This window comes from Lacerta agilis, chromosome 12 (assembly GCF_009819535.1).
Source record: "Lacerta agilis isolate rLacAgi1 chromosome 12, rLacAgi1.pri, whole genome shotgun sequence".
Lineage (NCBI taxonomy): Eukaryota > Metazoa > Chordata > Lepidosauria > Squamata > Lacertidae > Lacerta > Lacerta agilis.
Window position 1 is genome coordinate 49,242,143 of NC_046323.1, and position 25,151 is coordinate 49,267,293.

General features: G+C 47.5%; 1 protein-coding gene across 4 annotated transcripts in view; it reads right to left on the minus strand.

Annotated features, from left to right (window-relative positions):
• CRHR2 (corticotropin releasing hormone receptor 2) overlaps positions 1–25,151 on the minus strand; it is a 168,286-nt gene that overhangs the window by 114,125 nt on the left and 29,010 nt on the right. For 2 of the 4 annotated variants that reach the window (XM_033165868.1, XM_033165871.1), the window contains one exon: positions 7,320–7,439. In XM_033165868.1, the coding sequence (XP_033021759.1) occupies positions 7,320–7,439 (120 nt within the window). Of the gene's footprint in view, positions 1–7,319; positions 7,440–7,576; positions 7,753–25,151 lie in introns of those variants that run through there. The other 2 variants (XM_033165870.1, XM_033165869.1) reach the window with 2 other exon arrangements.

The following is a 25,151-nucleotide window of genomic DNA, read 5'->3' on the forward strand; positions in this document are numbered from 1 at the left end:
AACCATAAATTTCTCCATAATTACAGCACAGCCACATAATGGCTGTCCCACCTTCTTCCTCCTGGCTCCTCAGTCACATATATCTGAAATTATTTCTGATGTGAGACAATTATATCTTTCAGCAATCGGGGTGGGTTTTTGTTTCACCTCCCTCCTCGTTTGTTCCACTCGTTAATAGAGGGAGACTATGTAAAACCACAGCTCCCATTTTCCTTCATGAATCACCATTTGCTTAAGAGCAAAGAACCCCGTGCTGCACGCTTAAGGATGTCGTGCGGTAAAGAATAATTGAGAGGATCGCCCAAAAGCAATTTGTCTCCATCTCTTGCGGTTAAGAGTTCAGCCAAAGCGCTGTGTCAAGATTTGAAAGTTAGGCGAGGGGGAACATTTAAGAACAGAGGGAGAGCCTGGCTGCTGGATGAGGCCCACGGCCTCCCTGGTCCTCCATCCTGTTCTCACAGGGGTCAGCCAGATGCCTCTATTGGGAAACCCACAAGCAGGATTCGAATACAGGAGCCACTCTCCCCTCTTGTGGTTTTCAGCAACTGGCATTCAGAAGCATTACTGCCTCCAATTGTGGAGGCAGAAAAGAGCCGCCATAGCTGGTAGTCATTGCTCTTCTACATAGAACTGGGTTGGTCAGCAATTAAGGTAGGAGCTGACTGCACCCAGCTAAATTTCATCAGTTCAGCCCACTGAACATTTTCCTGCTTTGTGCTATATGGAATGGGGTAATAACCAACACTATTATTATTATTATTATTATTATTATTATTATTATTATTATTATTTTATTTGTATACAGTGGTACCTCTGGATATGCACACCTCTGGTTGCATATCCTTTAGGATGCGAACACGGCAAACTGCATGCGCTCTACATGCAGCACGCATGCGCAGAAGCACTCTACCGTGCCATGTGCAGAAGCGGCAACTCTGGTTGCAAATTCCTCGGATCCTGTGCGCAACCGGAGGTACCGCTGTACTGACCTTCAACCGTAGATCTCAGGATAGTTCGCAGCCCAAAGGGCAGTTCGCAAAGTAATTCACACAGCAAATTAAGTTAATTTGGATATGCAGAAGATATTAAAAATAAATGTAAGGAACTGCAGAAAGAGGGGGAAAGATGTCAAGTTTTGAAATGTTAAAAAACAGGCTCTATGTTACATATTTGGTGGGATTGCCCCAATATTAAGCAATTCAGGGATGTTATATGAAAAAATATTTAAATATTCATTTAAGAAAACACCTGAAGGATTTTTTAATTAGGAATAATACCAGAAAGCCTAAAAGAAGTTGATAAAGTATTATATCAAAAGAAGTTGATAAAGTATTATACTTTATCAACTTCTTTTAGGCTTTCTGGTATTATACATAACAGTGGCAGCGAGGCTTCTGGTAGCAAAGAATTGGAAGAGTGTCTTGATACCAACTAAAACGGGCTGGTTAGCGAAATTGATAGAATATTATAATATGGTGAGATTGATGGAGAATGTTGGAAGGATCACAAATGAAAAAGTGGAGAAGGAATGAAAGGCATTCAGAGAATATTTAAAACACTATATTGAAAAAACCAGAATTGATATCAGATTAAGGCGAGTTCCGGAATTGGTATAAGGAAGAAATGAAAAATGAAATACGTAATGACAATTAGCTATCATATTTTATATATATGTAATATTGGAATTTGGAGGAATAAGAAATATATAAGGTTATTAATATGCAAGGGAAATTAACAGAAACTAGAAGATACCACAATTTACGTGACTGGAAGTCTATTACAACAGGGGGGCAAGGTGGAGGATGGTGGTGGGTATAGGGATTGAAGATATGTAAGATGTGTTATTGTAAAATCGATAATGTAAGTGTAGGTGTATATATGAATGTATGTAAGAATTAGTATGTGAGCGTGTCAAATTTTTCAATAAAAAATTAAAAATTAAATAAAAAATAAAAAAAATTAGTGAAATGTATAAACCTGAAAAGCGTGTGTGTGTGTGTAAGATTAGAAAGTGAGAGCTAGATGTCAAATTTTTCAATAAAAAATTAAAAATTAAATTAAAAATTAAAAAAAAAAACAGTGAAATGTATAAACCTGAAAGGCATGTGTGTGTTTGTGTGTGTATGTGTGTAAGATTAGAAAGCGAGAGCTAGATGGTATTGCAATAAGTTGTGCAGGAGATTCGGAGGTCGAAAGGAAGTTCAGCTAGGTATGAGCTAGCAGGTGATATTTATGAATTCTGACCCCCCCTTTCTTCACATCATTGATGCCTTGTTTTATGTAATTACTGCACGGTATGATCTGCAGCTTGGCGAATTGCAGTGGCTGAAATGGTTACGGCCTTTGGTGGATGCAATGAAGTCTTTGGTTGGATAGTAGCTACTGAAAGCCCTCTCCTCCTCTTATGAACTTGTCCGGTCCTCTTTAAAAACCTCCCAAGTTGGTGGCCATCATTGCCTCCTTGAGGAGTGACTGAGATCGCTTTTGAAATGGATGAGTCAATGAGGAGACGTATCAACAGCAATCACCAGTGATAGCTAAGTGCAAACAACATGTTCAGAGGTGTGTGCTACTGAATACCAGAAACTGAACATGCCAAAACAAGGGGGGGGGGAGGGGGACTGCTACTGGTAAGCTTTCTGAAGACACCTGTGCTAAACTATTCCTGAAAAGCAGGATGCTGGGCCTGACGATGAATGCTTCATCTGACCCAGCAAGGCAACCAAACCAGTGTCCCCCAACCTGGCTCGCTCCAGATATTTCAAACTACACCCCCCATCAATCTCCTCCTGACATTGGCTTGGCTGGCTCTGCTGGCTGCAAGCTACAGTCCAAAACTTCTTTGAATCAAGAGAACTGTGAAGTTGGAAGGGACCACTAGGGTCATCTAGTCCAACCAGTGCTGTCAAGTATCCCGTTTTCCCCGGGATTCTCCCTTATTTCAAGCAGTTTCCCGCTGCTCTCCCTTATTTTTTATTTCCCTTAAATTTCCCGTTTTTAATGGAAGCATCTCCTCCCCTGCTGGCCAGGGTCTGGGTGGGAAGACCTCGCCTACTTGGAGAGAAAAGCCTCAGCCCTCAAAGCAAGTGGGAGCCATTTCCCGTGCTTACAGTGGGGTGTATTCCTCCCCCTGCATCAGCCCCTATCCGTTGCCGCCGAGCCCCTCAGCCAGCCAATAGGGTTAGCTGGGGGGCGGAGCCTGGCTGCCTTTGAGCAGCTGCTGCTTCCTGTCCTGTTTTGATGGGATCAGACAAGAAGATGATGGGGCTCCATTGCGCAGAGCACATGGCTGCCCTCCTCTTTGCTGGCTGCCCTCCTCTTTGCTCCGCTCCGAGCCCGAGCCCGCTTGGAGTTTACATTGCTGCTCCGCCCACTTTTGCTTCTGGCTCCGCCCACCACTGACATGTGACTTTCCCCGGGATAGGTGAGACTGCTGATCCCTTATTTTCAAATCTGAAACTTGACAGCTATGAGTCCAACCCCCTGCAATGCAGGTATCTTTTTGGGGGGCTTGAACCCACGACCCTGAGATTAAGAGTCTCATGATCTGCCAGTGGAGCTATCCCGGTCACTAGGGGAAACCACACAACACAGTTTATGGTTTGCTGTGAAACTGCCTTCACTTTTTGCGTTGCTGCTATTGTTTGATTATTCAAGTATCCTTGATTTTTTTTCAGTACGGAGACAATAATGGCATGAACATTCCCCTGCTCCTGCTCCCTTGGGTTTTATTAGTAACTGAGGCACTGGAAGTGACATATTGCAACCAGCAACACATACGCAAAGACAGACATTTGGACCATAACACAAAAACATAATTTAGCATTGCAGCAATGACAGCTCTTGAGTGATGGGCTCAACCTCTTCTTCTTCCCTGGCAACAGAGAAGAGGTTGGAAGCAAAGAGGCTTCCTGGTATAAACTAACCAAATTCTCTTGCTACACCAGGACAAACCACGGTCCGTTCAAACCATGGTTTGATTGAAATAAGCCAGGATCTAAACCTGGTTTTTGGCCCATGGCGAGTTTCAACTAACCGCAGTTCCCACTTGGGATGTAACAACAAACTGGGTTTAGTTAAAACCTGAAAGAAGATCCTTCGAAACTCCTCTTTGCGGCTGTGCTGCAGGAGAGGAGGAGAGAGACTGCTGAAGTCTGAAGCTCAGACTGGCTCGTTCCTGTAATACCCCAACTGAGACAATATCAACGGCATTGCAATCAATCAATGAATAAATTAATAAAAAAGGAGGAGAAGAGGAAATGAGAGTCAGTTTGGCGGGGAAGGGTGGGGTATAAATAAAATTATTATTATTATTATTATTAATTATCCCTTGTCATGCTCGGTTTGTGTAAAAAGGACTCCCAGCAGCTCCCAAAGATTCGAAGTCATCACATCAAATCAAGGCACTGCAAGCTCAGTTCAAACAACAGCAGCGCATCCGATGACAACTGCACACCCCTGTGGTGATAGGCAGAGGAGTCATTTATATAAGGCCACCAGGTGAGTTTGCAACAGCTGCAAGATTTGAACACAGGGCGTTCTGGTTTGCAGCTTCACCCTCTCCTAACCACTATGCTACAGTAATGCTAGAATCAAACATTTAGATCAGACACAAGAGCTTTCTCCAGGTAGCCGAAGCTGATAGCTAGCTATTCACGCAGAAGATAGAACAGATGTGGAATCTTGGAATTTTAGAGTTGGAAGGGACCCTAAGGGTCATCTAGTCCAACCCCCTGCAATGGAGGAATCACCGCTGGTTGTGACTAAACATTGGGGGAGACTCCCTAACCAATAAGAGCTATTTGACAGTGGAAGAGGCTAACTTAGCAGGTGGAGGCTCTCTGTCACTGGAGGTAGAATCTGGATGTCCACCTCTCAGGCTTGCTACACTTTGGGTATGGGGGGCCTTTGGCCCTCCAGGTGTTGATGAACTACAACTCCCCCAACCCCTGGCTGTTGGTTATGCTTCCTGGGACTGATGGGAACTGTAGTTCAGCCACACCGGGAAGGTCAAAGGGTTCCTCACTCCTTCCACAGTTGCATCTTCCGCTGCAGAACCTGTGATGAGCTTGTGGGGTTAGAGGGGTTGACCTCCGAGGTCCCTCCCAGCTCCATGACTCTAAAGGTAAAGGTAAAAAGGTAAAGGACCCCTGGATGGTTAAGTCCAGTCAAAGGCGACTATGGGGTTGCGGCGCTCATCTCACTTTCAGGCCGAGGGAGCCATCATTTGTCCACACACAGCTTTCCGGGTCATGGTGCTACGGAACACCGTGACGGAAACCAGAGCGCATGGAAACACCGTTTACCTTCCCGCTACAGAGGTACCTATTTATCTGCTTGCGCTGGCATGCTTTTGAACTGCTAGGTTGGCAAGAGCTGGGACAGAGCAGCCGGAGCTCACTCCATTGTGGGGCTTCGAACCGCTGACCTTCCGATCGGCAAGCCCAAGAGGCTCAGTGGTTTAAACCACAGCACCACCCACGTCCCCTCCATGACTCTAAGCAACATTCTGCAATCAGGTCATGTTTTTGAAGTGGCTGATACAGTGAGATAAACTTGTGATAGTTTCCAGGTGTCTGGCACATTGGTTCAGAGCTCTGGGTTCCTGCTGTCTACTCACAACACATATAAGCATCTCTTGGGAGAAATCACAGGTTTGACACAGGTAGCTCCCACTTCACATGGGAGAACTACAGATTCCCCGCACTTGCCACTGCTAGCAGCTCTTAATTTGAGCCCCATGGGCACACCTGAGCTGAGCGCCATCATTCGTTGCCAGATCCGGGGCTCACTCCTCACAATGCAAAGTAATCCAGAAGAGGAGGTGGTCCAGAATTAGCAGAAAAAAGGCTTTTTGGTCTCTGGACAGGGCTAGGATGCCTGAACATGTTTTGATTTACGGTTGGGTGCCAGGATGCTCAGGTAGGAGCATGGGAAACTCCCTGATTATCTTGTTCCTCAGATATCTTGCAAAGCAATCAGAGGGTTGAACATAACGATTAAAGTTCTTACAGATTTCCACTCAAAGATGCTTTTGTCGGGTGTAAGCAAAATGTCTCTCCCACTCACTCCCAAACAACACTTTCCCCTCTGAATCCCAATCCCTGCCCAATTTCTTGCCCAATTTCACCACTAAATCAAGCTACATCTCCAAATACTGACATTGAAAAGTGACTATTGCTGATCCTGGAAGAATTCTGTCAAATTCAAAAACCCATTTCCCTGCTATTCAAGCACAACCACACAGTCAAATACAGCCACATTCAGGTGACTGTGTCACCAGCCTGTGCCAAAATTCTCACATTTGTCTGTGATGATCAACACTCACATGATATATACTCTTGTATAAAGTGCTCGGGGCTGATTGTCGGTGGTTGACCGATTCCTAGGAGCTGAAATCTGGGTTATGCGGTTTTCAGGCAGATCTGGAAGTGGAGCACTGAACGGTCAAAACTCAGGAGCACAGAGGGCTCTACTCTTGCCCAGAGCAAGCAGAGCCACATGCACATTGAACCGCATTATTCCCCATCTGCATGCTTGATTTGCTCTGTATCAGGGAAGGCGTATTATTCCCAGTAGCAACCAGGAATTTGCATCTACTTGCAGAAGCCAAGACATTTGCCCAACTTCACCACAAGATCAAGATACACCTGGGAAAAGGGAATGTGCAAAACGCACTCGAATATTCCCAAGTGACTACAGCCGACCTTAGATACTTCCTAAAATAGATCTAATGCACACTCACCGAGAAAGAAAGGATTCCACATCATGACAACACACTCAGTGGCTCGCCTTACTTCTTAATTATTTTACTGCGCCGTTTGAAAACACCAAGCTCCCTCTTCTCCCCACAGGGAAAAACTGAAATAAGTCAATGAACTCTTAGCAAACCAAACTTAACATGGGAACACAATTTTGCATCTGTCCTCTTCTGGAATGAAAGTCCTCATTTTCCAGGAAAACACTTAAGAAGGAAACAGTGTGTGGGGAGGGGACGGGACACACCCCTGAGACGTTCATTTTGCCTAGTTTTAGTCTTCAGTACTGTTCTTAAAACTATTTTACCTGTTATTGTGGTTTGCCTACCTTGAGACACAGGTAACAGGCAAGAGATAAACGAGCTAGCAATATTTATTATAATAGCTATCTATCTATCTATCTATCTATCTATCTATCTATCTATCTATCTATCTTGCATTCTGCCACTGAGCTTCCACCAGGACCCATTCCCACCTTCACCCCAAAAGCCCAGAATTCATTCTCCAAGAAAAGCGAAGGCACACACACACAGAGAGAGAGAGAGTTCGCTTGGCACTTACTCGTGGTGTTGTACTTGACTCCGTTGAGGAACTCGGGGCAAGGTCTCTCCACCAGCTCCCCGGCGCTGGTCTTGGGCCAGCAGGTCCCGATCTGATCGGTGGTGGCGTTGCAGTAGGGACCTTCAAGTTAAAAGAGAGAGAAAAGGGAGTGACTGAAACCATCCGCGCCCCGTGCGCCCCGTGGCGGGACCCTCACACCGAGAGAGAGAGAGAGAGAGATGGAGAGAGACTCTTCCAGCCCTCTCGCGCTCCCATACCATCAAATCCATCCTGCAACAAATCGAGGAGACTGCAGTTCGCATCCAGCTCCTCGATGAAGTACTGGAGGACGATCGTCTCGTTCATGGTGGTCCCGTTTTGGAAGAAAAGGAGGAGGAGGAGGAGGAGGAACAAGCTGGGCTGATGTTCCAGGTTCCTTTCTCCTGTGGTTTTCTTTTTTTCCTCTTCCCCCTTTGCCAGTGAAGCAAACCCTACTGGCTACATCCTCCCTCCCTCCTTCTGTCTTTTGGAGGGTGGGTGGACCCAGCACAGTGATATCCTTCCCGAGCGCTCCTGCTTTAAACAGCAGCTCAGGAGCCAATAAAATCACAGCCGGTTTCTCAGTGAGGGTCTTTCTGTCCTTTCCTGCGCCTCCCTCCTGCCGACATTTGGCTGCCGCCTAATCCTGCCCTGGCCCGGCTCTCGCGCGTCTCTGTATTCGCTTTATTATCCCTTAAGCGATAAACATTTCCTGCGAAATCGGTGAGAAGGGGTTTCAAGGCGTAGAGCGAGATGGGACCAACCTCCCCTCCTCGTGTCTCCGAAACCGAACCGACTCCTCCCCTGCCAGGGAGGGAGGGGGTCCAGAAACATCGGTTCCTCCTCCACCTCCCCCCCCCAACCGTCAAACTGCTGCAGGATCTCTCAGTGGCAAAGGATAAGGCACTCTGCACATGCCCCAGGTCGCTCTTCTTCCCAGGCAGATTGCAAGCATGGGGAGGGGGAAACATCCCGGCAGCTTATAAAGGGTTATGGCAGAATTCGAGATGATCTGAGGGAAATCCGTTTTTAGGGTTTGCTGGATGTTTCAAGGCTCAGGAGATCTCATCTCCCAAAGCTGTAGAAGGGAAAGGCAACAGCTAGAGGGGAAGGGTGGTTCAATCTCTATGTTGCAGTGTGGTGTAGTGGTTAGGGGCATCAGACTAGGATTTGGGAGACCCGGTTTCAAATCCCCACTTGGCCACGAAGCTGGCTGAGTGACCTTGGGCCAGTCCCTGCCTCTCAGCCTAACCTACCTTCACAGGGTTGTTGTCCAGATTAAATGAGTTGGGGGCAGAACCATGCATGCTAGCCTGAGCTCCTTGGAGAAAAAGCCAGGGTATGAATGCAATCATAATTAATTTTACCTTATGGAACAATCTGAACAGAGCAATTTGTGGATCTGTATTATTTCTGCATTATTTACGTATTTTTGGTGTGCAAAAAATAAAATAAAAATCTTGATGCTAAATAAACAACTGGGACGGAAGTGGGTTCTTGACGCAAGAAGCAGTTCCACATGGAAAGAAGTTCAATTGCCCTGCGACCTACCTCTCAGGGTTGTTGTGGGGATTAATTGAGGAGGGGGAAGAGCCATGTGTGCCACTTTGAGATCCTAGGAGGCACAGATGGGATATGAATGCAGTAAATAAATACTAGGCAATCCTGAGCTAGAGAAATCAAGGGTCTGACTCTGTAGAAAGGAGCTTCCTGTATTCCAATATTCTAAGGGGCTCGTTGACTTCCCGCAGCACTGGATGTGCCGGCTTCCCTCCGGCAAACATCTGATCATGCTAAAATCCCGCTGAAATCCAGGAGAGCTGTGATTAATGTAGGCCACACACCCACATTTCAGGGCCTCCACGCTCTGTGTTTTCCCTATAATTCAGGAGGGATGTGGAAGACAGGGAGGGAGTGCTAAGCCTGAAGTGTGGGTGGGTGGGGAGGTCTTCTAACTCCAAGGGCCACACTGCTTTCTGGGCAACTTTTCAGGGGCCACATGTGAGTGGGCTCTGAGGCAAAGCAACCGAGGTAAATGTTACTTTTGTACAATAGGCTTGTCTCTAAACGCTGGTCTCTCCATCCAGGCAAACAGAGAAGCACGGTCAGAGCTGCAAGCGTGCCCATTTCATTTGCACAAAAGCATTTCGTGAGGGTGCAAAGCAGGGCAAGGGAGGGGCGTGGCCTGGGGAGAAGGGGTGTGGCTTGAGAGAGGGTGCGTGGCTGCTCATCTTCCCACCCTTCCTGGTGACAGGAGGGAGTTGGAAGTAAATCACAGCAAGAAAGCTGGAGTTAACACCTTATTAGCAAAACAGGATCCGCACAGGAAGAAGAAGAAGAAGAAGAAGAAGAAGAAGAAGAAGAAGAAGAAGAAGAAGAAGAAGAGTTTGGATTTGATATCCCGCTTTATCACTACCCGAAGGAGTCTCAAAGCGGCTAACATTCTCCTTTCCTTTCCTCCCCCACAACAAACACTGTGTGAGGTGAGTGGGGCTGAGAGACTTCAAAGAAGTGTGACTAGCCCAAGGTCACCCAGCAGCTGCATGTGGAGGAGCGGGGACGCGAACCCGGTTCACCAGATTACGAGTCTACCGCTCTTAACCACTACACCACAGGAGTGTCAGGTCTAATGAGCACAGCAACTCAGGTCTTGCCCCAATGAAGCACTTGCTGGGACTAAAGCTTCCTGCCTCCCCACAGCCAGTTATGTCTCTTCCTCTCCAGGGTTACCCCCCCAAGCAATCAGAGACTCTGTCTGCGTATCTGTCTTTGCTCCTTGTGCTTCATGCCTCTCCTGGTCCTGGGAAACCAAGGAGAGGGGAGCTTGTCACAGCAGGAGGGAGAGACCCCCTTGCTTCTTCACCAGCCTAATTCATCTCTTGGCCTCCCTTCTCTCCTGCTTCAGCTTCTGCCTCTGATTCTGGACTTCTCTCTGCCACAGCCTCTCCCTGCTCACTAAACCCTGTAAACTCTTCAGGTTCTGACGCCTCCTCTTTCCAGTCTCTTCCTCTGACCCCTCATCATCGTCCCACCACCACCACTTCCTTGGCTCTGAGCCTTCTTCCCTTGAGGGTCTCCCAGCTGGTTCCTCCCACCATTCCTCTACATCCTACCAGCTCATGACAGGTGGAAAAGACGTGCAGCGACAACTTGAGAAGCAGCTTGCACACAGCATTGCTGCTCATCTCCCTGCCCTGGGGTGGAGAAGACAAGCAGCAATGTTTTGAGGGGTGTCCTGGCTCTTGGAGAGTTTTATGAGGGCAGGGGGGCATTCTGGCAATGTTGGAAGTTGTGGGGCAGGGAGCGGCACATTCCTGCTTCACCTCAGATGGCGAAATGGCACAGGCCTCCCCCTATCTCTGAAGCAAGGAATTCAAAGATATTGACAGCACTGTTTCCTGCGTGGCAAAACCCTGCACTACTTTAGTCTGGTCATGGGCTGCACTTCCCCTTGTTATCAACAGAGAAGGAGCACACAAGGGCTCCTTGGTCACATTACACGATTGTGCCATGGGATGGAGACTCGCCTGAGAGTTTACACGGCACCTGCTTGTTGCTAAGTGATAGTGTCCTGCCCTCCCTATCACTAAGCTTTGAACCTTTTATCGAACACTGAAATCCCACAATGTTACCAGCTATGCATGTGCGTGGCTACATATCTCAACGAGCTCAATTAGCTAAACGGCTTGAATAATGAGAGCGTATTGACAGGATTAGATCCCTGATGTGGGGCTGCTGGCAGTGGCATCACCTCCGGGTCATGTTATCACGAGGGAGACCCCACTGAAAGGTGTGGGGTATTGTAAGAAGGGAAATGCCTTGGGTAGCTAAGCCGGTGTTCATCTTTGTAATCTTGGCTCAGAATTACCCAGCATTGGGAATTGAAATGTCAGCAGAGGTTGGTGAGGAAATGTTCTGAACTTAGATCCTGCTAGATCAGGGGTCAGCAACCCTTTTTCAGCCGTGGGCGAGTCCACCGTCCCTTAGACCATGTGGTGGGCCAGACTATATTGGGGGGAATGAACGAATTCCTATGCCCCACAAATAACCCAGAGATGCATTTTAAATAAAAGCACACATTCTACTCATGTAAAAACACCGGGCAGGCCCCACAAATAATGCAGAGATGCATTTTAAGTAAAAGGACACATTCTACTCATGTAAAAACATGCTGATTCCTGGACCGTCCGCGGGCCGGATTGAGAAGGCAATTGGGCCGCATCCGGCCCCCGGGCCTTAGATTGCCTACCCCTGTGCTAGATCATATCAGACCACCTAGTCCAGCATCCTTTCTTCTTATTGGCTGAAAGGATGCTTCCGGGAAGTTCACAAGCAGGGCATGTAGCCAATAGCCCTTTCTTTCCGTTCCCACCAAAGCAAATGGTGCTAAGAAAATAGGAGGGACCCACTGGATCTAGCCAATGGCCCATCTGGACCAGCGTCCTGGGCTCACAGTTGCCAGCCAGATGCTTGCTGGAAAGCTATAAGCAGGAGCTGAACACAGGAGCCCTCTCCCCTCCTGTGGTCTCCAGAAACTTGTACTCAAAAGCATTACTGTCTCCGACTGTGGGGCCAGAGCATAGGCATCATGGCTGGTACCCATTGATAACCTTCCCCTCAATGAATTGGTCCAATCTTCTTTGAAAGCCATCCAAGTTGATGGCCATCACTGGCTCCTGGGGGAGCGTTCCACTTTCTCAGTGCCATACATTGTTTCGTGAACTTCAATCATGGCATTTTTCTACACTAACGTGTCCCAGATGCTGCAAGCTTTCCACATAAAGGAGCTACTCCATCTCCTTGATTACTGAACTTCCTGACAGTAGGAGCTGTTTGACAGTGGGATTTGCTGCCAAGGAGTGTGGTGGAGTCTCCTTCTTTGGAGGTCTTTAAGCAGAGGCTTGACAGCCATCTGTCAGGAATGCTTTGGTGGTGTTTCCTGCTTGGCAGGGGGTTGGACTGGATGGCCCTTGTGGTCTCTTCCAACTCTAGGATTCTATGATTCTATGATGATGATGATGATGATGACGATGACGACAACAGCAACAGCAGCAGCAGCAACAACAACACCACCAACACCAACACCACCAACAACAACTTATTTATATGCCACCCATCTGACTGGGTTGCCCCAGCCACTCTGGATGGCTCTGAACAAATTAAAACACAGTAAGACATCAAACATCAAACACTTCCCAATACAGAGCTGCCTTCATATGTCTTCTTATCTCCTTATCTCCTTGACATCTGAAGGGAGGGCGTTCCACAGGGCAGGTGCTACTACCGAGAAGGCCCTCTGCCTGGTTCCCTGTAACCTCAATTCTCGCAGTGAGGGAACCGCCAGAAGGCCCTAGGAGCTGGACCTCAGTGTCTGGGCTGAATGATGGGGATGAAGATGCTTCTTCAGGCATACAGTGGTACCTCGGGTTAAGAACTTAATTCGTTCTGGAGGTCCGTTCTTAACCTGAAAATGTTCTTAACCTGAAGCACCACTTTAGCTAATGGGGCCTCCCGCTGCCGCTGCGCCGCCAGAGCACAATTTCTGTTCTTATCCTGAAGCAAAGTTCTTAACCTGAAGCGTTATTTCTGGGTTAGCGGAGTATGTAACCTGAAGCATATGTAACCTGAGGTACCACTGTACAGGGCCGAGGTCGTTTAGGGCTTTAAGACATAACTCAGTGCCATCCAATATCCTTTCTTCCTTTGATTTTGTTGAGGTTGTATCTCATAATTTGCATACAGAATGTCAGGATCTGGAATGAGGGGGACTGGACTGAGGAGGAAGTGTGGAGACTGCCCCTCCTCCTCTTGAACCTTCAAGATAAGGAGAAGATATTGATTTGAGGCAGTGGTTTGTGGAAGGTTATAGCTCAGAGACAGGTGAACAGGTGAACAGAAGAGTTGGGAGGAGCTGGGAGAAGAGAGGGGAGAGACAGAGCAGCCAGCTGACACGTTATCACTGGGCAGTATTCCTGACTTCTCTTCTCCCAGAAACTGGCGTGCATTGAAAGTGAAAGAGCAAAAGTCCAATTTATGTATTTGTATATTGTATTAGTGTTGTAAGTTGTAAAATTAATGTAGTTTTTTTACTCCTTCTCTTTTCTTTTTTCCCTTTCCCCTTTTGCTTCTTCCCCCTTTTTTTTTTCTTTCTTCCTCCCCCCCCTTCCTTTTTCCCATTCCCTCCTAATCCCACTCTTTTTTTATCCTTTTTCGTTTGTCCTTTGACCCTCTTTTTAGGATTATTCTTTTAATATTGTTAAATTATGTACGGGTTGTATATAGAGGTGTGTGTGTTTCCTTTCTGTGTGTGTTTTGAAATTGTTATGTATTCTGTTGAGTTATGTGTATGATTTTGCTGTATAATAAAATTTAATAATAATATTAAAAAAAAAAAAAAGAAAGTGAAAGAGCAAAAGACTTAGAGACAATTAACCCACCGTAAAGGGAAATGCTGTTGCGAAGAAGGGAGTGGGGAGGAGCCCAGTTGGAACAACGCCATTGTCCGAGTGGCTGCCCCTCTGTATATCTCTGTGAATTGTGAATAAATACATTGGTAAGAAGAATGTCTTGTTTTTTCTGTTTCTGGCATCCAGTTGGGATGGAGGACGATCAGAGTCCTTTTGAAGTCTGACACAGAAGGTACCAGGTTCAATCCTTGTTTCCAAATAAGACAGAGGGTCCTCTGTCTGAAACCACAGGTAGCTCCTGAGAGTCAGTGTGGACATCATAGCTGCTGGTTATGTTCTGCCTCCGCAGTTGGAGGCAGCAATGCTTCTGAATGCCTGTTGCTGGAAACTGCAGGAGGGGAGAGGGACTCTTGAGCTTGAATCCTGCTTATGCATTTCTCGCTGAGAGCCAGTGTGGTGTAGTGGTTAAGAGTGGTGGACTCGTAATCTGGGGAACCGGGTTCGCGTCCCCGCTCCTCCACATGCAGCTGCTGGGTGACCTTGGGCTAGTCACACTTCTCTGAAGTCTCTCAGCCCCACTCACCTCACAGAGTGTTTGTTGTGGGGGAGGAAGGGAAAGGAGAATGTGAGCTGCTTTGAGACTCCTTCGGGTAGTGATAAAGTGGGATATCAAATCCAAACTCTTCTTCTTCTTCTTCTTCTCGCTGGCAACCATTCAGTCACTGTGAGAGCAGGGAGCTGGACGATGGGTCATTGCCCTGATCCAGCCACTGGCGGAGGAAGAGGGGGGCAGGGGAGCGCACCGCCCCCAGCTGCGCGATCCCGGTTGGGGTGCCATCGCGGCTGCCCCCCCGCCCATGCTGGGCACCACACCCCCGCAGGCGATATGCCACGCCCCCAGGACATGTGCCACGCCCCTGAGGACGGCATGCCACGCCCCTGGGATGCACGCCACGCCCACACCTGCTCTCTGCCCCCCGGTGCTGGAACATGAAGCTCCGCCACTGGATCCAGCAGGATCTCCTTATGTTCTTAATGAACCGGATGGATCAAAAGTCCGAGGCATCTTTCTGTGCTACTCGCTGGTGAAAGCTCCAAGGTCCCAGAATCAGGGACCGCCAGCCAGATCTTAGGCAAATGGAAATAACAACTTTTTGACTCACCACACTACTGATGAAGAGCAGTTTGTGCTCATAGAATCTGCCCGGCCATCACTGAAAATACAATTGTGGGCTCAGGGGGACCCTTGATCTCTGATACAGTCAGGCCCTGCTTACGTTCCTCGTTGTCACAGTCTTATCTAACCCCCTTCCTTGACGAGCGCTTGTCTTTCTCTTAGCTGACAAGCTGGCATCTGCAGCGCAAGCAGATTCCTATTAAGGAATGAAAAATGACAACCTGGGAGGGTTTGTCAAGGAAAGCTAAAAACAAATAAAGTGTCAATATGCAGATTCCTCGCAGTGATTCTTTACACTGCAACAAAAAACTGGAAAGAAATATTTACTGCTTGCAGAAGAAGAGACTGCAATAGGGCAAATATTTTATTTTATTTTAAAGAGAATGTTTCACAGCAACACCCTGGCTATATTTTATCCGGGGGTGAGCACATTTTGCCATTCCCCAGCCCTATAAAAACTGTGCGAGTGAATCCTATTACATGAGAAGAATTATGTTAGTCGTGCTGGGAAACTATAAAGAAACTGTGCCAAAATGATATCTGGGCACAACATTGTCAATTTTTGAAGCTAACCCATTAAAAGGTGCTAAGAATGAATGTGTGAAAAACTGCTATATTGAACCTCGCATTATTCCACCCTCATTTTTTCTATTAGCTTCTTTGCATTTTAAGTAGCACTGCAGTTTTTTTGTGATGGTGTTTCGGCCTAGGATGCGGTGAACACACAACAGTGTGAAAGGCAAACCTATTCCCCCAACTGCCAACATTGCGTACTCCAGGTGTTGATGGACTTTGATGGAAGGTGGAGTCCAACATCTGGACCCTCTTTGCTACGCCTACCCCTCTCTATCGTTGCACACGCAATTGGGTCAGAGAAGTGCATTGCAAAACTAGGGAGAATATGATTTGCAGAAGTGCGCATGCATTACAATTTGTGCATGGTTTCAGGAGGTCAACATCTTCATCAATGACTTGGATGATGGGCTTGAGGGCATCCTGATCAAGTTTGCAGATGACACCAAATTAGGAGGGGTGGCTAATACCCCAGAGGACAGGATCACACTTCAAAATGACCTTAACAGATTAGAGAACTGGGCCAGAGCAAACAAGATGAATTTTAACAGGGAGAAATGCAAAGTACTACACTTGGGCAAAAAAAAATGAAAGGCACAAATACAGGATGGGTGACACCTGGCTTGAGAGCAGTACAGGTGAAAAGGATCTAGGAGTCTTGGTAGACCACAAACTTGACATGAGTCAACAGTGTGATGCAGCAGCTAAAAAAGCCAATGCAATTCTGGGCTGCATCAATAGGAGTATAGCGTCTAGATCAAGGGAAGTAATAGTACCACTGTATTCCGCTCTGGTCAGACCTCACCTGGAATACTGTGTCCAGTTCTGGGCACCACAGTTCAAGAAGGATACTGACAAGCTGGAACGTGTCCAGAAGAGGGCAACCAAAATGGTCAAAGGCCTGGAAACGATGCCTTATGAGGAACGGCTTAGGGAGCTGGGTATGTTTAGCCTGGAGAAGAGAAGGTTAAGGGGTGATATGATAGCCATGCTCAAATATATAAAAGGATGTCATATAGAGGAGGGTGAAAGTTTGTTTTCTGCTGCTCCAGAGAAGCGGACACGGGGCAATGGATTCAAACTACAAGAAAGAAGATGCCACCTAAACATTAGGAAGAACTTCCTTACAGTAAGAGCTGTTGGACAGTGGAATTTGCTACCAAGGAGTGTGGTGGAGTCTCCTTCTTTGGAGGTCTTTAAGCAGAGGCTTGACAGCCATCTGTCAGGAATGCTTTGATGGTGTTTCCTGCTTGGCAGGGGGTTGGACTGGATGGCCCTTGTGGTCTCTTCCAACTCTAGGATTCTATGATTCTTTGATTCTATGAAGTGCCAAGGATTCAGATCCACAACAGAGTGCCAATCAAACCAAAGTGCTGCCCCAACTCCTTCCCCCCCCCTGTATTTCTTTTCTTTTCTTTTTAAAATTGAAGTTGGCAGCTATCCTGTAGAGTTATGTCGGTTGAAGCACCGGCAAGGCGTTATTATGGAATTAGTGATTCTGCATGATGAATTCCACATAATTAAGCATTGGAAAATCGATCTCTGCAGATAAGAGTCAGATCCATTTCCTTGCCATTAAGAAGCTGTTATTAGAACAGCTCCGACGTGACTTACCAGGCGACGCAGGAACTTTGGGATAAAGAGAAAGAGCAACCCAGGGGCCATATTTGGGGAAACACATTTATTGCGGCGGGCCTTTTCGCTCGTACCAGGGGTGAAAAGATAACAAGCATCTGGGCAATGGGAGCTTCTGGCGTGAAGATCCTTTGAAATGAATGGAAATTGCAGAGGTGCTAATCTGGTGCTGGCTCTGTTTCAAAACAGCCAGTTCCATAACAGTGCTCTCTCCATGGTCACCACAAAATAGAAGTCCCCAGCACGTTTGGAAACCAATCCTTATGAGAAACAGTTGAAGGAGCTGAGTGTGTTTAGCCTGGAAAAAAAGAGGAGATTGATGGGCAACTTCCAAGATCTTAAGGACTATCACAAGGAAGATGGAGCAAGATTGTCTTCTTGCTTGCAAGAACTTCCTAACAGTGAGAGCTGTTCAGCAGTGGAATTTGCTACCAAGGAGTGTGGTGGAGTCTCCTTCTTTGGAGGTCTTTAAGCAGAGGTTTGACAGCCATCTGTCAGGAATGCTTTGATGGTGTTTCCTGCTTGGCAGGGGGTTGGACTGGATGGCCCTTGTGGTCTCTTCCAACTCTAGGATTCTATGATTCAGTACAAACGTACTGAAAATGGAAAAGATATATATACTCGTGTTCTCCTGTTCTGGGGGGTAGGACTCAAACCAACAGCTCCAAGTTACAAGAAAGGAGATACCAATTAAACATCAGGAAGAAGTTTCTGACGGGAAAAGCAGTTTGGCAGGGGAACAACCTTGGGACGTGGTGGACTCTTCTTCTTTGGAGGTTTTTAAGCAGAGGTTGGATGGTGGAGTTTCCTGCCAAACAGCTCTTCCTGTGGGTTAAACCGCAGAGCCTAGGGCTTGCCGATCAGAAGGTGGGCGGTTCGAATCCCCGCGACGGGGTGAGCTCCCGTTGCTCGGTCCCTGCTCCTGCCAACCTAGCAGTTCAAAAGCACGTCAAAGTGCAAGTAGATAAATAGGTACTGCTCCGGCGGGAAGGTAAACGCCGTTTCCATGCGCTGCTCTGGTTTGCCAGAAGCAGCTTAGTCATGCTGGCCACATGACCCGGAAGCTGTACGCCGGCTCCCTCGGCCAATAAAGCGAGATGAGTGCCGCAACCCCAGAGTCATCCACAACTGGACCTAACGGTCAGGGTTCCTTTTACCTTTACCTTTACCTGCATTTCAGGGGGTTGGACTAGAAGACCCTCAGGTTCCTTCCAACGCTACAATTCTATGATATGTGTAAATAAAACCATAATATCCCAAAGGCACCACAGTCTCCCGCGACCTTCATTCTGAGGAAACTGAACCCTTGAAAAATGCAAGCACCCCTGGAGTTTCCTGTCGCTTGGAGAATGGTCTTTGATGGAGAGAGAGAGAGATTAATAGTCGAACAACTTCTGAGACTTCAAACATTTGCTCTCAGAATCACTTGCGTCTCAAGCTAGACGGTCTGACCTTCAAACTCATTTTGCTGATGGGATTTCCACAGTGCTCATGCCCATCTCTTGAACATAACCCCCCTTTCTGGGAAAAGCCAGAGAGTATCTGGCCAGGGGTCCCTCTGAGAAGAAAAATGTTGCTTCCAGCACCCTAGCAAGGGCTTTTTATCTCATTGGAAACTGGGGAAGTGTCTCCATCTGAGTGATGAGCAGTATTCTCTCTATTCTCTCTCTCTCTCTCCCCCCCCCCCCAATTCATGGAAATTTTGATTTTCCATGCCGGCCACTGGAGGGCTCCTAGCGGGTTTCGCAAATACAAAGGAGCACATCACAGATTGATGCAGGGAGGGGAGAGTGTGGGGGCTGTGGGTGGATGATGAGGAAAGCGCACTGCGAGGAAGCAACACATAATTCACGCTTATAAAGTTCCAGTCCTTCAGCTCATGTCAAGGTCTACAAACATGCAGATCATAAGCAGTTTTTGTTTTGCGGCAGAGTGTTGCTGTCTTAGTGAGATCGAATGGTCCCTCCTTTTGCAAACAAGGGATTGCACAGAGGCTGGTCTTCAGGTGGCCACTTTCTTTCTTTTCTTTTCTTAAAAAAAATATTTGTTTGGTTTTTCAAATTAAAATAGCTCTCTTAAAGACAGCTTTGTTTTGCCTCGCCTAAGCCTCAGGGAGAGGTTATACTTCTGCGATTACTAATAATAGTCGAAGGCATCGTGATAACATGGACTGCTATGTTACAATTTCGGAGGTTTGTGCATAACCTGGGTGGAGAGATGCTTATTTGTGGGGCTTCTGATTTCGGCATGGCGGGGGGGGGGGGGCATGAGAAGATGGCGGACTTGGAAATTCACCTTGTAGCCATTTACCTAGAAGGAAGCCAAACCTGACATCACTAGGAAAGTCAAGGGATTCCAGAAGAAAATGGAATTCAGGCCAGGTTTCAGGTTCAGGCGGACTAACCAAAATCTGCTGTGGTTTCTCTCTGGCTTTTGCCTGGCTGGAATATGTCAACTCTGTGGATGCCTGTTTTCTTTTTGGATTCAATAAAGCATTAAAAAAAAGATTCCTGTCCCTGCCTTGTGCTGGGGCACCTGTCTGTTTCCCCCTCTTCATGTCTGTTTCCCCCCTCTTCATCATCCTTCAAGCTCTCAGCCTGCAGGACTTCCCATCTCTTCCCTTTCTCTGGGGTTTGGCCAGTTTCCCACCATCAGGATCCAGGATCCAGGATCCAAATCCTCTCCCTCTGTGCTTTCCCCGGGGGGCTCTTGGTTGGGCAGCTACCCCTACACCTCCTCATCCAGCCATCACCTGACACAACCTCTATCAGCCCTAGCAATCATGGTCAGTGGTCAGGGATGGTGGCAGCTGTAGCCCAGCAACATCTTGTGGGGTGTAATCAGGGCCGTCTTAAGCCTATCTGGCGCCGTGGTACAGGGATCTCTCCGGCGCCCCCCACCCTTTGGCAAACAGCGCCCGGTACCGCCTCCCTAACTCCCTCCCTCCCTCCCTCCAACCAACCAGAGCCTCCGGGGGTGGGGGAGCACCCCAAATACACCTGCTCATCTCCAGCACCTCCGACGCACCTGGAAGCGCGCAGGGCATCTGGGATTGGGAGCCCCCCCCAAAGGTGCGAGAAACCCCTTCTAAGCACCCAAGAATAAAAGCAGTGTTTTTGGGGGGCCGGGAAGGGGCCAGAGGATCCACCATCTGGGCAGCTGCAGGACAAAACGTGGAACGCCGCCCGTTTAATTGCGCGGGGTTGGGCTGGATGACACGGGGGTCACTTCCAACTCTCCAGTTCTGCCACAAACTCGGGGAAAACAGGCGTGGTGTGTGTGTGTGTGTGTGTGCAGGAGGGGACCTTGGTAAGAGTCTAAAACAAACCGGTCCCCCCTTTTTGGATGGGGTTCCAAAATAAAAAGCAAAAGTGCTCCAGCAGCAGGCTGGAGAAGCGCTCAGAGGAGCGGCGGCCGCCAGGGATCGTGCCCCACTCGGGATCCTTCCCGCCGCCCCATGCCCTACTCCAGTCCTGCGCAGCGGCAGGCTGGAGAAGCGCCCCGATGACCAATTGCGGCGCTGAGAGGAGGGGCAGCCGCCGGGATCACGCCCGCCTCCCAGGCGGGGCACGCACACCAGCCGAAGAGGAGCGGACAGAGGGAGGGAGGGCTGATCACTGCGCGTCCGGCTCACCGCCACCGATCGTCTCCTCCTGTCTTCTCCCTGGTGGCGGGCAGGCTGCTGCCCCTACCGAGCCACCAACGTGGCCCCCGGACCTCTTCCTTGGCGCCCTCCAGAACGTGGCTCCGTGGTTCCCCGCGCCACTAGCCTCTATGACTCGGACGCCCCTGGGTGTAATCCACTGGGAGCAGTCAAATACAACATTCCTTGTTTTCCTAGAGTGGACATGCAAGGGGATGTTGGTCCAGCCAGTCGAAACTTCCTGTTTCCTCCTAGGCTGGAACATCCTTCCTTTTGCATGTGACTATAGGTGGGGGTGAACTTACCTGTCCAGGTAACAAAAAGTCACAAGTCACGCAGCACTCTCTCTCTCTTTGACTTTTTAGCTAGGGACTGCTATGCTAGCTTCCAGCTAGCAGAAGCACTGGAATTATTCCCCCATATGGGGCAGATCCACATGTACATATTTGTAACTAAGTCTGCCTTCAGGGATCCAACTGTGAACTGAATGTGAGTAAACTTTTTTTTATTGACTTTAAATAAGATTGCCGTGTCTTTATTCTTTTAAGAGGGATTAAAGGGAATTTATCAGGAACTATACAATTGAATCTGAGACAGACTGAATTGTAAAATAGTGAGAGGCTTACACAAGCCTGCAACCAGCTATCTGCTGTGCATAAAAGGGAGAATGTAAACTCTGCTAAGTAGAGGAAATTGCTAGTGCAAGTTAGGATGGATAATAATAATAATAATAATAATAATAATAATAATAATAATTTATTATTATTTATACCCCACCCATCTGGCTGGGTTTCCCCAGCCACTCTGGGCAGCTTCCAAAAGAATGTTAAAATACAATAATCTATTAAACATTAAAACAGCTTCCCTAAACAGGGCTGCCTTCAGATGTCTTCTAAAAGTCTGGTAGTTGTTTTTCTCTTTGACATCTGGTGGGAGGGCGTTCCACAGGGCGGGTGCCACTACCGAGAAGGCCCTCTGCCTGGTTCCCTGTAACTTGGCTTCTCCCAGCAAGGGAACCGCCAGAAGACCCTCAGCACTGCACCTCAGTGCCCGGGCAGAATGATGGGGGTGGAGACGCTCCTTCAGGTATACTGGACCGAGGCTATTTAGGGCTTTAAAGGTCAGCACCAACACTTTGAATTGTGCTCGGAAACGTACTGGGAGCCAATGTAGGTCTTTCAAGACCGGTGTTATGTGGTCTCGGCAGCTGCTCCCAGTCACCAGTCTAGCTGTCGCATTCTGGATTAGTTGTAGTTTCCGGGTCACCTTCAAAGGTAGCCCCACGTAGAGTGCATTGCAGTAGTCCAAGCGGGAGATAACCAGAGCATGCACCACTCTGGCAAGACAATATAATAAACAATAAACAATATATCCTCTCCTGCCACCCTGAACATTCCCACACATCTTGAGGGCCAGAGGTTCCCTGGTTATGTCTTAGCGAATGGGCCACCATCATTCCACAAGGGAATAAAGAGCTATGATCTAACCACCGAAGAGGAAATTATTTTATTCCGCTACCCAGGTTTTTTAGGGGTTTTCATAGGAACAACTAATCTGGGCTAAGCTGTATTTTAAAAGACCTGGACAGTCCATCTCTTTTGAGAGTAGCCGGGAAAAAGAATCTCATGGGTCCACCATTTCCTAACACCTTTTTTTTTTTAATCACTCTGCATCTGTTGTAGTGCATAAATCACCTCAGAAGCATTTTCACACATTCTAGAATTCCCCAAAAGTCTTTTAGGACTTGACAGATGAGGCGGAAAAGAAAATTGGGGCGGGTGGGGGAAAGGGAGAGAAGAGAGAGCCCTTAAAGCTAACTTTTATTTTCTCGTCTTTCAGCATGCTTGGACAATCTAGTAACTCAATGGAAGTGTCACATATTTTTGGCGAGATTAAAAATAAAAATGACTGTGGGCTTCTCACACTGTTTCCCTAAGTGTTTCTGACAGCCCGTCTCACAGCATTGTGAAATTCAGGGGGGAATAGGAATCGGTGGCTCTATGCACCACAATATAAAGGCAGCCAAGAAGAGAAACAGGGCAAAATGATTGGGGAATGTTGGGGCGCAGGACGGAAGTCCCATGGAAAAATCCTGACCAAGAAAAACTGACAGAACTAACAGCGTGTTCCTAACCATGACTGTTTCTCTCCCTCTCTCATAACAGCAGAGCTCGTGGACATTCAATGAAGCCGAATGCAGGAAGATTTGGGACAGACAAAAGAAATTACTTCTTGGCACAGTACATGGTTAAACCGAGGCACTCCCTGCTGTAAGATGGCCACTACATCAGATGGCTTTAAGACAAATTCATGGAGGATATGTCTATAGATGGCTACCAGCCATGATTGCTATTTTCTGCCTCCGCTGTTGGAGGCAGTGGTCACAGAATCATAGAAGTGCAGAACTGTAGAGTTCAGAGGGTTAGAGCGTCGGACGAGGACCTGGGAGGCCTGGGTACAAATCCCTGTTCAGCCACGATGCTAGCTCAGTTACACCGAGCCAGTGACCGCTTCTCAACCTAACCTACCTCACCTGGGTTGCTGTGAGGACAGAATGCAGGAGAAGACAACCACGAATGCCAGCTCGAGCCCAATTACTATATGGCGCACCCTTCATGATAAATTCCAAATTGGATGCATACGAGAAAGTGCAGTCGGGTTTTCTAAGAGCTATAACTGTAACCCCTAAATGTATTCCTAATGCAGCTTTACGACTGGAAGCTGGAGTGCAGGATGTTGAAACTAAAGTATGGCAATCAGCTCTACAGTATTGGATAAGAGTGAAAACGTCCCCAAATGGTCTTCTCCCCTTAATCAATACTGATAGTTTTCAATCCACTTGGGAGCAGACTATTCAAAAGAAATTAGCCTTGTGGCGACTACTCTATCTATGGGAAGCGATAGGGCGAAAAAGATTATTAGGGAAAGAATCGCTGATATCGACCACCAAAACACCTTAACTCGTCTTCCCTCAACGTGCAGACAACTGTATGAGCACCGCCCAAACCACCCAGCTATCTACCTAAAGACGTTAGAAAACCCGAGACACCGATGGGCCTTTACTAGGGCTCGTTTTAATGCATTACCCTCGGCGTTACTAACTGGTAGATATCTTCGGATGCCAATAGAACAGAGGCTATGTCCTTGTGATCTCAAGGAAATCGAATCTATTAGCCACGTTCTCCTATACTGCACTCTGTATCGAGATTTGAGGAAGGAGTTAATCGAACCCCTGTTAAAAAATCTACCAGGCCGTTCAATTGAAATGCTGACTAGATACTTAATTGAGGACACCAACCCAGAGCGAACTATGACTGTAGCTAAATTTTGCTATCATGCGGCAAGACTGAGACGCGTCATGACATCAACTGACAACAGCGATAAAGCCGTCCACCAAGCCATAGCAGATAATACTTAAATGGAATTATCTCCCAATAAATTTTAGCTTAATTTTAATCTAACATGGGATCTGAAATAGTATTGTTAAAAGACGATATTTAAGAAACATTTATATTATGTACTATCGTTTTGTTTTCTCTTTTGCTGGTCTATGACCGTAATAAAGTTTATTATTATTATTATTGCCAGCTTGAGCTCCTTGGAGGAAAGGTGGGATAGAAATGGAATTGATGATGATGATGATGATGATGATGAAGATGATATAGTACACACAAAGGCAGATTAAGGGTTAAAAGCACAATATGCATGCAAGATATGATGAACTTAAAAAGAAGAACTCGAGAAAATTAAGGCTTTTCATCCTGACCTTGGATATCATAATAGAAAGCCCTTGAGGGGTGGGGTGGGGGAATCGGAATGTTTCTGCAAAGTGGGATCAAAAGGCAGCGAATATAAATAGAAGGAAGAGGAATGGGGGGGGGGCTCCATTCTGCTGATATGTTGGGAGAAGCTCCCGGAACCAGATCCGAATAGGGCCGAGAGAAAGCTCAACTGGCGTCGGAGAGAGGTGTAGGAGTTGGAAGAAAATCAAACTGAATCAGAGCGCAGGGATATAATGGCTCCACGGGAGAACGAGGGAGGGATGCCTCCAGCGAGGGAATGTGAAAATTTCCCAGAGCTGCTCTAACTGCAGAGGGGCAAGGGGCGAAGTTCAAGAGAGAAGCGCTAGGCTTTCTCACTAAATGCTTGGGGGGCTGGATTCTTCCTGAAGCACAGCAGGAGCACACCAAGCTTTTGAGGACCACATGCCCGCAGCCTTGCCGAGGAAGAAGACCGTGTGTCTCTGCTAGCGTGAAATCAGGATGGCCAATTATGCACTATCGATTATGTCTGCCCCGCACCAAGTCCCAGATTTGCATAATGTTTGCATGAATATTAAGCCCCACCCATTTGGGTCTTGATCCACCTCCTCTCAGGGC